General features: G+C 36.2%; 1 protein-coding gene across 5 annotated transcripts; it reads right to left on the bottom strand.

Annotated features, from left to right (window-relative positions):
• Window positions 1–6,576: 6,576 nt before the first annotated feature.
• LOC149557105 (guanylate kinase 1-like) lies at window positions 6,577–12,343 on the bottom strand. Of its 5 annotated transcripts, none has more exons than XR_016364838.1 (13): window positions 11,807–12,223; window positions 10,743–10,842; window positions 10,588–10,630; window positions 9,139–9,246; window positions 8,915–8,988; window positions 8,705–8,834; window positions 8,258–8,620; window positions 7,949–8,070; window positions 7,695–7,830; window positions 7,545–7,608; window positions 7,322–7,424; window positions 6,836–7,226; window positions 6,577–6,715 (listed from the first exon to the last, which is right to left on the bottom strand). XR_016364838.1 is itself a non-coding variant. In XM_089831807.1 (12 exons), exons 3-12 carry the CDS (start codon window positions 10,588–10,590, stop codon window positions 7,043–7,045), a joined length of 1,287 nt encoding a protein of 428 aa, XP_089687933.1. In that variant the 5' UTR covers window positions 10,591–10,630; window positions 10,743–10,842; window positions 11,807–12,343; the 3' UTR covers window positions 6,577–7,042. The 5 variants fall into 5 exon arrangements, 3 of the variants coding, with proteins under 3 accessions (XP_089687933.1, XP_089687931.1, XP_089687932.1); XR_016364837.1 differs by lacking the exon at window positions 11,807–12,223 and adding an exon at window positions 10,982–11,188; XM_089831807.1 differs by having other exon boundaries at window positions 6,577–7,226; window positions 11,807–12,343.
• Between the last annotated feature and the right edge of the window lie 2,012 nt (window positions 12,344–14,355).

Here is a 14,355-nt window from a genome sequence, read left to right as displayed (position 1 = left end):
AATTTTGAATTGTATTGGTTATTCTTTACTTGGGTTAGCCATTGGTGCCTTCTTGGAATGTTAGAGTGGAGCTGGAACTAAAGACTTGTAGGCTATATATTTATTATATTATAAGATACTTTCAAAATTGAACTATGATCTACATTTGAGATTCAATATTTTACGTTGAGAGGATTCTACATGGTAAAGATGGTTAGTGTTACTCTTGTTTTAGCTTCTATCTTCTACCATTCTTTATTTTAATTCTTTTCTAGTACTATCTGACATTTAGATTAACACATTATAATTCATTTTAATATTTACAATTAAATAATTGAAGCTAGCCACTGGATGGGATAAAGTGGCTCATTACAAGACTCCTTATCAATTGGGACCTGTTGTTGGTTACAGATGGAAGCATTCTTCTGATTGGCCTCGTGGAGGTACAGACATGGATCGTCAGGAGCTTTCTCAAATTCTGGCCTCTAGAGAGTGTTCTTTGCTTGGTCCAGATGTTTTGGCTTGGGGCGGTACCTTGTCTGGTAAATATCATGTCTCTGCTGGGTATCAGGAGATAACTAGACAATTATTTGGGGATGCTGAGGTCCCTTGGTGGAAGCAAGTTTGGAATAAAGTTTCTTGGTCCAAGTGCAATTTTTTCATGTGGCTAGTAGCTCACAACCGTTGTCTTACCTGGGATAATCTTTGTAAACGTGGATTTCAGGGCCCCTCTTATTGTGTTTTGTGTGGTAATGGAGAGGAGTCTGTCTCCCATCTGTTCTTCCATTGCTCATATTCTACTCAGATATGGCACCTTTGGTGGCGCACTTGGGGTTGCTCTTGTCGGCATGCTTCCTCTTTGCCTGAGTTTTGGGCTTGCTTGGGTACTGCTCCCTCCAAGTCTTCTTTTCTCCATGCTGCTTGGATTGCTGGCCCATCTTTCATGCTTTGGCATATCTAGTTGGAGAGGAATTGTCACATATTCCAAGATGTTCGGCTTGGTTTTTTGCATCTTTGGTGGAAAATATCACATTCTCTTCAGGAAACTATTCTTGTGAAGTGTGAGCTTGATGGGGGTATGGATCTGGTTGATCTTGCTATCTGTAATCGCCTCAATTTTCATCTGCAGGATGGGGCTGCAGCTCATAGGTTTCCTTCTATGTCCAGGCAGCTTCACCATCAGAGGAAGGGTCGGGTTAACCGGGATGGGCACTGGACTCCTCCTCCCTGTGGAGTTCTGAAAATTAACACTGATGGTTCTTCCCGTGGGAATCCTGGTCCGGCTGGTATTGGCGGAGTGGCTCGTTGTAGTTCTGGGGATGTTAAATTTTTCTTCTCAATTCATAAGGGTGATTATACTAACAATCTCATGGAAGCTCAGGCTATTTTATATGCTGTGGAACAGTGTTGCTTGCGGGGATGGAGTAAGATTATCTGTGAGTCTGATTCCCAGGTGGTGGTGAACATGCTTTCTTCGCAAGAGCTTGAGGATGTTAGTTGGCAGCTGGCCACTATTGTTAAGCAGATTCTTTTCTTCTCTTCCTCTTTTCAGTTTATTAGGTTCACGTATATTCCTCGTGAATGGAATAGAACTGCTGATTGTTTAGCCAAATGGGCATCTAGTCGTGATTTGGGTTGGAATATTAGGGATAGGAGGCAACTGTCCTTTGAGATGGTGCAAGAATTTGATGATCTTGTTGCTCAGGATCGAGCTCCTTGTTGAGCTCTCCTTGTTGTATTCCTTTCTGTCTTAATAAATTTTTACCCCTCTTTTTGCATAAATAATTGAAGCTACAATTATCATTGATACTCCCAATGTTTTGCTACTTATCCACACCAAAAACCAATTAAACATGTTGGCTAATCTCCAAACAAAATGCACCAAAGACCCAAAAAAAAAAAAGTCAAAACATGATTCTTTTTTAGATTCACAAAAAAACAATGAAATTTTCTTGAAAATTTTGTTGTTTTCGATCACAAAATATATAGATCATGAAGATCAAATGCTAAAAATTTCAAAAAAAATCATTATCTTTTCATTTTTTTGAATTTAGTCAATGGTGCAATTTGTAGGGAGGATAGTCACGTCCTTAAACATGTGTTTGAAAAACTTAATAAAAAATCCCTCATATAAATGATTAAACGTCACATCTCTCCACATATTAACTCAACTTTCTTGATAAAACACTTACATTTAGGAAGGTATGACCTACAAAATCTGCAAAACTTACTCCTAAAATAGAACCTAGATGTATTCATCTTACTTTAGATACAATGGAAAAGGAAAGGTTCTTTTATATGCAACTACCTTGTACTCCTTGTGGACACTTAATTGTGTTACAGACAAGACATTCATAGCCTACCCGAAATGAGATTTGAACTTATGATCTCTCTTTCAAAAATTCAAGTTCTCCACCACTAGACCAACTCAACATATACATTTAATATTGTTACTCCAAGCACCCTTGAATCCTTCAACCTTTAGCTAAGTTGTAATTGTTATACAAGCATTGACGTGAATTGTACATACATAGATGTTCTCAAAGCACTTCCAATTTATGATTGGATTAAGTTATATTAACCTATTTTTTGATGCTTTACATCATACACTCAAAATGTGTCTTTCTAAAATGTCTCTTTTAATTTCTATGTTCTTCTAATTCTGGTGTATACTTAGCACATTATTACAATATCTAAAACATGACTCTAAGAAATATTTGGCGCCAACAATTGAGTCGGCAAATTTGGTGAACCAAGTGATTAAATGTTTATCATACTTTGCAACAAAAATATCTTTGATGATACTTTTGAACATATGTTAATTGTACAAATTTACAAAACATCATTTTAATCAAATCGAACACATTCATTAGTTTTATTATTTATGCTATTGGATTTCCACACTCCAATAACAATTTCACTCTACCCTATATAGAGGTGAATGATATTAGGATTGAAGAAATGGCAAGTTTGAGGTTTGCTTTTCCCCTTGATTTCCATTATTTAAAAGGTCGTTTATGGTTGAATGAATGAATGAAGGATTTTAATAAAGCCCACAAGCCCAAAGCAATCTATGGGACCACCTAGAAAAGTCCAATGCCTAGAATCTCGAGCTTTTTTTGGAACTATTTCCTCAAATCTATTCTTCGACACTAAATGTTGACCATTAAGTTTGCTAACCTATCGAGCTATGTTTCCTCAAAAAGAGTAGCTAAATTGCATGTTTCCAAAATATCACCATAGTTGGATTGGATGTTGTTATAGGCTTTGGGCAATCTATGATCAAATGTTGCTCTGTCTCCACCACTCCCACCTTACAAAATAGACAAACACTCTCATCCCACTCCTCTTTTGGTATCATCCATCTCCCAATTTCACACCTCAAGTGATGTGAGCTCATTCTATGTTGCGCTATGATCATTTTGGTTTCTAGCTGATATTTACTCCTACGTATGCCTTCTCAAGATCTCTCATTGGATTAAATTCTTAAATATAATTGTCTTTTTTGTGCCCATGTGACTATAGGAAACTCTTGAATTTTTCTTTCGTAAGCTTTTGTATTCCAGCAATGTTATTTGGGCATTCATGTATACTACCAATCCATTTTTCCATCCACTTAATATTTTTTTCATCCACGTGTTCTTTCTTCTATCCAATTTTTCCTCAATGATCAATTTGGGCCAGCGATGCATTTCCATACTTTGAGTTTTCCTTAGCATAATAATCGAACCATAAATAAAGCCTCTATATGAAGCATGTTTGTTTCCACCAATAGGATCCCGTAGGGTCCCGTTGATTTAATTTTGAGACTAGTGGTGACTAAATGTTTTTGGATTCTTTCTGCCTGTCTTCATTTCTGATCTAACAAGTTGTTGCCCTAGATCTCGCACCCATAAAGAGTCACCGAGATGACCAATAGCCCAAAGAGCACCTTTTTGGTTTTTTAGTCCCATAATTCGACATTCCTACATCTATTCTGAAACGAGTATAATGATTTCCATCCTCCTTGAATCCTTTTTGTTCTATATGTTTCCTAGTTGAGCTTCTTGTAGAAGTCGATGCCAAGATATTTGTATTCTTTTACTATCTCTAAGGGTCCGTTTGGTGAGCAGAATAGGAATACGTATTCTGGAATACATATTCTGGAATACGTATTCTGGAACAGAACGTATTCTTGTTCCCCGTTTGGTTCAGCCAATATTTGATGGGAATTCGCGGACCCGAAAATTTATGTTTTCTAAAATTTTAAAAAATGGAATAGGAATACGTATTCCAATACCACCTATTTTGGTGGAATTGCAAAACCCCATTTTTGGGTCAAAAATGGAATACGTATTCCATTTTGCTTCATATTCCAATCCCGTTTTGATGCATTCAAACAAGGAATTCACAATTTTTGGAATACGTATTCCAAAATACATATTCCTATTCCGCTCACCAAACGGGCCCTAAAGGGCTTCCCTAAAAAAGAAAAGCATTTTGTTGCTTCCTATTTCATTTCAAAGAGAAAATCATCACTTCAATTTTAAAAAAGAATAGCATTTTGTTGCTTCTTGTTTCATTTCAAAGAGAATCATCATTTTAGTTTTGGTAGTGTTCACTTGCATCCTAACCGTATGACAAAAGACGTCAAGTGTTCCCTCAACCCATCGGCAGTTTTAGCAATCAAGATGAGATCATCAGCATATATGGGAAGTTTTATCACATAGCTAATTGAACTCCATTGCCATTATTCTTGTCTAGACATTCTTCTAACTTAACAATATATAACCCAAACAAAGTAGGAGAGAGGGAGCAGCCTTGTTTAATTCCTATATCACTGTCAAAGTTCTTTGTCATCCCCTCCATGGTTCTGATTTTAGACATTACCTACTCATATATAATCTTTGTCACAACTTTAAGTCCAATCAAGATTTTCAGCTCTTCCATTCTCAACCAAAGTTTGTCTCATAGTACCGTGTTAAAGGCCTTTTAAAAATCAAAGATGCAACAAAAACCCTCCACTCCCTATGTGTTCCATATATTCTCAACTAAGAATCTTAGTGTGACACTATTGTTGATCGTGGAGTGTATAAGTCTGAAAACCGTCTACCCCTTAGCTCTTTTACGTTCTAATTCTGCCCATTTTTTAATTTTGCATTCCACCATGCTACCAAAGAGCTTCCCTAAGAGGCAATTGATAATTATGGTATAATAGTTTGATGGATTATTTATATCTCAGCTTTTACGGAGAGGGATCATCATACTAGCTGATCAATTTTTAGAGAAACCCTCATTATTGACTAAATTGAAGATGCGACATATATGAGGTGCTAAGATGTCCCTGCGCCACTTTAGATGTTCGGCTTGGCATCGGTTATTTATGTTTTGGCAACAATAGCATCTGATCTCAGTTAAAAAAAGGTAATTATGTCATGACAGTCACCATACCCCTAAATATGTCATGGCAGTCACCATATCCCCACTTGGCAGATAAGATTGGCAGGAATATCTCGAGAACTTAACCACTCTTTAATTGGTTCCGTGTCTTTAATGGGGGAGTTCTAATGAAGCGTCAAAATTTTGTCCCGGCAAAGCAACTTCAATAATTTATGTTTTGGTATTTTGAATTGTCATCGTTCCGTTCCAGAAAACCATTACAAATCTATTAGTGCGATCAGATTTCCACAATCCATCATAGATCTATTAGTGCGATCAGATTTCCACAATCCATCATAGCTATGTAAATCAGTTTTTGGATTAGATTATGTGAAGGATTTTACAATCAACGTTTCGAATCACACTACGTGATCCATCATCAAGATGAGAGAGCAAGAGATGTCAAATAAAGTAAGTCATCTCTTGCTCTCTCATCCTGATGATGGATCACGTAGTGTGAATCCACTTGCTTTATTTGACATCTCTTGCTCTCTCATCCTGATGATGGATCACGTAGTGTGATTCGAAACGTTGATGGTAAAAATCTCCACACAATCTAATCTAGAAACTGATTTACGTAGCATTACAAATCTGCTAAGATCTGGTCATAACATCCGATCAACTCGTGGGAAAAAGACCAACATGTTGAGTACCATGGATCAAAATAGGACAAAATTCAACCCATCAAAATGTAAATAGCATCTACGGATTTCAACTTTTCCCTTGCATAGGAATGCTGTAAAGCTACTACAGCCCTAGATGTCTCCATCTAGCATGAAATTCACAAGGTTACCACAAAAATTACAATCCATAATATAGATGGAATGATGTTTCTAGATTCAATTGTTCGATATTTTTGCACAATATTTTGATCACGCATGGTGATCCATTGTCATAAAACTAATTAAAAGGACACAACGTCTTCAAATATCTTATAGAGAAATGCAATGATACAGTTATTTGACTTATTTCCTGTTAGATTAACTGTTCGAACAGTTATTTGATTCCTTCCATTTAGAGGCTGATTCTGCCAATGAAGAAATGCAACAATATTTTAAAAATCTATGCAGCAATACTCTTGACCATCCTACAAAATATGACGACAGTAGTAGCTAATATCATCTGAATAAGGGGAGTGCATGTCCACATATAATGTTTCATAGTCCAGTACAAACAAAATGCTAAAAATGGTCATCATAAAATCAGCATAAATTTATATGCTCTCATGATTGTTGTATATAGGAATCATAGACATTTTTTGTATCGATTCCAAAGATCGCAAAATTGCAGATCGTGAGCTGAATAGGGTGCTCTGGATCTGCATCCAAATATGGCAACACCTTTATTACATCCTTGCTATTGTGGATATCCAATGAATAAAGAAACTTATGACATGACTTTGGAGCCACATAACATAATCGTTAGTATTGATATTCACCTAAAACAAGCTTGTTTTGCATATGAATGTTCTCCCTCGCTTAGAAAGAATGCTCAGAAATCATGGATCTTCCTCAATTACAAATCTGCCGTAAACATGAAATTCCCACCCCACTCCTCTAGTTGGATTTATTAGTTACCAATAACGCCGCACAATCTCTACCATTGCAATTAAAACAAATCTTTAACCAGATCATCACAAAATTTATCAGTGATCGACCCCACCAGTCCCTGTGAGGAGACAAACTTCTGTTTGAAAATTCTTCATTTGTTCTCTAGATGGCAGACTTTGATGGATGCATGGATTACAAAATTCATCCACTGCCAGATTTTTTACACCTCGAGTTCTTCCTGGAGCTCCACCTTCAAGGGAAGACACATCAAGGACATGCCTGCAGAAGACCACTCAATAAAAGATTAATTCCCTGCAATCTGTATCAAAAAGCAAGATCTTGAACCTGAGAATAATACAACAGGCTCTACATACATAATTTTTGATGCTTTTCCATCTGCTGAAACACCATCATAAACTATTACATGTTGATCCACCACTGATGAAGAATGACCATAAGGGAATTCAACATCTACCACTGCAGCATTTGTTTTATATGCAAGATGAGGATTTCACACAATTAGTAGCCATCTTATAACCAACTATCCCAACAGAAAACAATAAAAATATGACAGAACTGAAAAGGGTAGGTACGCACATGGATCAGGAAGGCCATTGTCTGCTCCCAGTGCAAAGGATGCATTACTAAGGCCAAGAATTTCCTTTAAAGAAAAAAGTATAATTATAAGGAAATTTGCATCCAAACAAAAACCCCAAGGACAAGAAAATCTCTCCAACAGTAGCTTACCTTGAGATTGAGATAGCATGTATCCAGGTCATCATTAACCAATATATGGTCAAACAGATTTGAGTTTCTCCCCTGTTCCAGTTCTGCCTCGGCAGTTCTTAAACGCTTTTGGACATCTTCCTCCTTTTCTGTTCCTCTGGAAAAAAGGAAGAGCCTTAACATGAAATTCCAAAACATTACCCTTTTCCCTTGTATAAGAACAAAACATGAACTTGACTAAGACACTAAAAGCCAGTAAGCATGCTTATATATACCTCCCACGTAAACGTCTTTCTAGTTCTTCAAATGAAGGCGGGCAGATAAAGATGAACAGGGCATTTAATGTGCTATTCCTCACAGACCTTGCCCCTTGGACATCAATGTCCAAAATGCATCTCTGCAAAGCAAAGAAAACCACCATTGTCGCTTCCACATAAGATTAATTTGGAGTACATTAGACCAATATCACCTACCAGACAAATTCCATCAGAATAGAAAAGGACAGTCAGAAACCAAAGCAAACTGTAATTATGTGGTGGGTCAAATTCAATCTACTTTACGAGGAGGAGCATCCAAGTCTATACCTTCCCTGCATCAGCTACTGCCTCTACTGCTGCAATGCTAGTTCCATAGATATTGCCATGAACATTTGCAGACTCAAGAAACTTTCCTTCCTGAACCTCCAGTTCCATCACTTTGTGTTGGGTAAAGTGGTAGTGTACTCCAGCCAGCTCTTTCTCTCTTGGAGCTCGTGTTGTATGACTTACAGAGAACCCAAAGGTAGCTGGGAATTCTTTCATGAGTTTGTTTATCAAGGTTCCTTTTCCAACACCGGATGGTCCACTAATGACCACGGGTTGAGGAGAATTGCCTATAACTGCCTTGCTCCATGCCACAACTTCCTTGCCTTGAATTTTCCTTTGTTCTTTGACAAAAGAAGTGTCAACCTACCCATATGCATATGAGTCAACATCAATCTTGTCAAGATTAGTTTTAACTAAATTAAATATATTGTTAAAATGGATACTGACCTCAAGAAACCAGATATTGTCCTTTGGTTTGGAACTTCCACCAAGAATCAGTATGCGGTCATTGTTCAGGGGAACAGCAGAGTGGCCCTGGCGAGGACATGGTTTAGTGCCTAAGACTAGTGGAGTAATCCTGCCAAAACAGACATAAACTGTGTCAATATAAATGCTACACGCCCAACCAATGACTCAGAAATAGTCAGCTTATTTTACCATTTTCCAGTCGATGTCTCAAAAATCTGTACATCATTAGCCAAGCTACCTCCTTTGTCCCCTCCAAATATATACTGTAAAAAATGCAAAGGGGCAATGACTACTTGAAAGCCTTCTAGATAATTGCAAAATAGAGAATATTAGGATTTAGAAACATGTTATACTCAAGAAGCCATAAACTGCAGGTGCTCATCTACGACTGCTCAGTAGCAGTGGATACTTACAACTCTTTTACCAACAGTAGCAGATGAGTGAAAAGATCTAGCCCCTTGAAAATTTCCATTTCCCACTATACTTGTATTATCTTCCTCAATGCATTGTTGCAAATCCCCCTGTGCCAACATAACTTAGGTTCTATCCAAGCAGAAAAGTTTAAAAAGAAAAAACAAATCACAATTTTGAAATAAAAACAACCATAAAACAGTGACAAGGTGACTTCAAACTTGGGAAGAGATCAATACCAACTCTGTAAAGCACAAGAGTTGTTAAAATTATGCATCAAGAGTACTTTTCATTATGTGTAATGTTTTTGGGTCATTTATAAAAAAAGAGAAATACAAATTACCAAAACTAAACCAGCAGGATAAAACTTATACAGCTAGTAATCAGAGGAAGGAATAATGCCTAAAGCAACTTGCTCATAAGACATGCCATGCTAATACCGTCCCTACAAAACATATAAAATATAAGCTCATCTTAACATTCAGCAAGCTCATAATAGTTATTTCACAACTATTACCAGCAGACATCTATAAGTCTAGTCGCAATTAGCCACTCAGACTTAATAAAATCTATTCTCGTAAAACAAGTTTAACATGGTTTCCACAAGACATAAACAAGCCTACATGATATCATTTGTGTATTTGCAAAGAATCGGTCTAACAAACTTGCACAGCATTCTAAAGCTCTGGCAGTTCCTAATTTTTACAATCATTTCATATATATAAACACAATCAGCGCTCCTGCTTTTTATAAAATGGTTTCATGCGATCTTGAAAACCCTTAAAAACTAAGACTACATTGGATAGTTGTTTTGCAGATTACCAAAATACCATCTGGCACAGTTACTGGAAACTAGCAGTTAAGAGTAAGTTGTACCTAATGAGGCACAATATTAAAATCTCTGCACACAGATTCACCAAATATTCCGACTGAACTGAAATAATGAGGAGGGGTGAATATACTTGCATTATATAACCACTCTGTATCTGCATGTATGGATGTTTGAATAATTTTGTTATTGGGTCTAAATCTAGGTCTTGCTCTCTCTCTGTATACATTGCATAGTTCACTTAAGTAGGGAGTTTCATGGATTTCAGTGGCAAAGAAAATGAACTAAATTTCCAGCATGATCTACACAATCTGAACTGTTATGTGAATAGAAGGGATAAGGAATCCCTCAGAAGCTGTAATCCATAAATGGCAAAGAGCATTCATATAAAGTCCATTACATTTCATCAAAACATCCCAAACAATCAAATCTTGCCATGAAGTGATTATACAATTGATGGGAAGGGCGGATCGAAATGTTTAAAAACGCACATGCTCAATTTAGTTCAGTTCGTGTCTAATTGTGTGCTCACGTGCAGATGTCATTCTAATTAGCAAGATTCAACAAGTCAAAGTAGAAAAAATAAACTATATTCACACAATCTGCAGACACGGCAACTCACCATAACTATACTCTGTATGGAGATCCCTCCACAAAAAGAAAACCTGCAGCACAGGGGTATCCATATTCTTCAAAAGTTAATCACATGAATGTCTTCAGAACCTCCTGTCAAAAAAGGAGAAATAAATCGTTGAAATTTAGAAAAATCCCATTCACCTGTCACTCGCTTTACCCGAGGATCAAAATAGCGTTCTTTCTTGATAGAGATGATTTTAGTGAACCCGTCGAGCACTCGAAATTATGGCATTTACTCACACTGACAGAGATAAGCCAATGTCAGATCCATTTACAAAAACACAATACGGTTCAATAAACATATCGTGCTCAGTAAATCCCTATTTATAATCACTGCACTCGACAGAAAAATATTTTTTTAGAAACACAAAAAACGGAACCTCCAAATGTGGATCTTCGTTCAAAGCCTCTTAAACCCGACGCCCGTGTCAGAGACTTCAAATACACTTCAGTTATTCGCGCTTTACAGAGAAATTATTTTATGAATGCTGAATCTCAAATAAAGCTTTATACAATGATTACCGCTAAAACACTCCAGACAGAACAGCGCAAAAGTTGAGAGAAAATGCCAGGAAACTCTAACACGCAATCTCCAATACGCCACACACACCAAACTTATACAAAAAAATAAAATTCACGTTGCCTTAAATTCACGAGCACATATCCCTTAATCACCGGGAAAAGAAAATTATCTGTTCGCAGTAAAAGTTGATTCCCTTTTATTTAACAACGCTCATCATACAAATCCCGAACCTTGCAAAATTCTCTGGTCCGACGAAAATCCTTAACCAAGAATCGATTTTACTAATTAATTTAAACCTTTTATCTTAATTTCCTTCCAAAGCTGCCTTTTCCAAACCCTAGAACTTTCTCAAATTAATCCAACCACCGATTGGGTTCGTTCAACCTAAAAACTCTTAAGTGTCAGTAAACATCAACATTGTTGTTAACCCTAGCTAAAACTTCGGATTTATTGTATCTATTCTGCTTTAAACAATACCAAAAAAAAGTCGTATTTATAAGTCAATCCTAAAGACTACCAATTAACCCTAACTTAAGCATCCTATTTATTTAATCGCTTTGACCATTATTCCGCTCCGGGGAATCGATCCCTTGACCAGGCCACAGATTTCGCTGAAAATATTTAGAATACGTAACTGAATTCAAAAAAATAACAGTTTTCCCTAATTTGTCCAGATCTTTACCTTGATATATTTAAAAAATGACTTTTTCTTCGTCGTGTTCAGGTGCGATCCGCTCTCTATCATTAATAGTTAAATTGGGAGATTGTATATAATGTTTTTTTGTGGGGCTCACGACGCTGTCGAGTCCTTTGAGCTTAAGAGAAGAAACTTCCTTCCTTCCTTCCTTGCCTCGTACGCATGGAATCTAGTAATCAGTGCTACGAACTTATTCCTCTGTTGTATGCATCATAAAACCGCTAATAGCTCCAAAAAAACGTCATTTTTTGGATTTCCTGGAACCCGCGGCCATTTTAAAACCTGATAATGGTTCCAGAAAACCATCAATTTTTGGCCCTCGTTAAACCCGCGGCCATTTTTGAAGACCGCTTTTACCCCGATGATTTGAAATGCCGACACGACTTTATGGGTTGCCCATGTGACTGACGGCTTTAAATTGTCTCTACTTGTTGGATTGAGAGGACGGTCAATGAATTTACATCTGATTTTATTCGTATTGGATTGGGCTGCTAATCTGTTGTAGAGCATAAAAGTTTATGTGCACGGTCAACGAATTTACATCTGATTTTATTCGTATTGGATTGGGCTGTTAATTTGTTGTGGAGCATAAAAGTTTATGTTTGGGGTCATTAGATCTGGTGTATGTGTATGAAAGGATGGTTTTGGTATAGAGGAAAGAAATTTGTAATATTTTTTATTTGATGATTTATTTTGTTTGTGAAGGATGAAGTTGTAAGAGCTTTTCACATATATCACAATTATTAGAATGTTAGAATGAGTTTAGATACTCGGTCCTCTCTCTTAAATGTATATTTACCTGAAAAGTACATCTAATAGTGAACATGTACACCAAGAAAAGGAATTGTACATAGTAAAATATATTCTTGGTAGCCTAGAAAGATTGGTCAATGTTGTAATGTATGAATGTCAAGTCATACTTAAAGCATATAGTATAAAATGGTGATAAAAATAAAATATTGAAAGTATATGTGTACAATTGAAAATTGTATACATGAACTTATTATAATAAGAGTAAATGTAGTTAAGAATATTCTTTTTTAGAATTCACTAAGGGCTTATTTGGCAATGGGAATACAAGCGGAATAGGCATATGTAAATTTTTAAAATTTTGAATTCTTGGTTTGCATGCACCAAATTGGAATTGGAATACAAAATAAAATAGGAATACGTATTCCAATTTTGGCCCAAAAATGAGGTTTTGCAATTCCACCCAAATAGGTGGAATTGGAGTACGTATTCCTATTCCTATTTTATTTATTTTAGAAACCATAAACTTTTGGGTCTGTGAATTCCCCATCAAATTCTGGCTGAACCAAACAAAGAATAGGAATGCGTACCCCCATTTTCTATTCCAGAATAGATATTCCTATTCCCGCAGCCAAACAAGCCCTAAGGAATGTTTTTAATTCTTGAATGGTGATGTAAGGAAATAGGTGGTTACATTCATCGTTGGTTGATTAATTTAACTCTGGGCATATTTGTAAATTTTAATCTATGTCTTTCTTTTGATTCAATAATGAGTATTTTTTTTAAGTGTTAGTGGGTATAAGTATAGCAATTGCTCATACCATGGATAGTAGTATATGTTTATGATTACCAAGAGATAAAAGTGATGCTGGTATATATTTTTGGGCATCTTGGTTCCACAACTTCTCAACTCTTACAACTTCCTAAAGGTAAATTGGGGATTTTAGAGTCAGCTGTATATAAAATATCTAGTACCTCTCTAAAAGACTTGTTTGCAAGTCTTTCTTCAATCTACAAGTTAATTAAAGTGATGCCTTGGCCTTTATGAAGGAGACGTTATTGGGGAAGTTGGCCAACAACATTATCAATGCTTGATTTAATGTGTGTTGTTATTGCAACAATAACAACACTAACAAAATTGAGTAGTTTAAGCATTTTTTCAATGTGTATCTTCACTATATCACTTGTCAAGAGTAGGTGCATTGATTGGTTGAGTCATTTTTTTCATCAATTGATAGTATTTTATTTGTATGGTTCTAGTAACTCCCAATCTTGCACTCTATATGTGTGTGTGTGTGTGTGTGTGTGTGTGTGTGTGTGTGTGCATATATATATATATATATATATAATCTTTCAAACCTATATTTTTATATGTGGTGCAGAGGGCCCATCGACTCGCACAAAACTCACATAATTGATCATTAGGGAGTGATTAGGAAGGAAAGCTTCTTAGATCTCTTAAGTCATTATATATTACACAAGATTCATAGCATCTTTGAATTGTAACATAAACTTTGCTTTGTAGCAACAGTTATTCAACTCCTACACTTCTACTCGCAAGTCACCAACTATAACAAATAAGACTTCTAGTGCTCAAGTGGTCTAATAAAATTCAAGACACCTTAGTATAACTCGACACATCCACCTTGCATTATTAAATACCCGACAAACATTGAAGATCTCATAATTATTATATTTTGTACAAAAATCAATCCTAAATGCACCTTGAGGCTAATCATAATTGTCAAATCAAACACCCAACACTTGGAAGGTTTCTTGACCAC

This window comes from Cupressus sempervirens, chromosome 5 (genome assembly GCF_028749045.1).
Source record: "Cupressus sempervirens isolate cs-2001-9-10 chromosome 5, ASM2874904v1, whole genome shotgun sequence".
NCBI classification, from domain to species: Eukaryota; Viridiplantae; Streptophyta; class Pinopsida; order Cupressales; family Cupressaceae; genus Cupressus; species Cupressus sempervirens.
Note: the sequence above shows the minus strand (reverse complement) of the source record. Positions and strands in the feature narration are given on the sequence as shown.

Coding starts and splice junctions, on each gene's coding strand:
- LOC149557105 (XM_089831807.1), bottom strand. Junction 8,621..8,704: donor ACAATATCTGGTTTCTTGAG/GTCAGTATCCAT, acceptor GCATATGGGTAG/GTTGACACTTCTTTTGTCAA. Junction 7,831..7,948: donor GAAAGACGTTTACGTGGGAG/GTATATATAAGC, acceptor CCTTTTTTCCAG/AGGAACAGAAAAGGAGGAAG.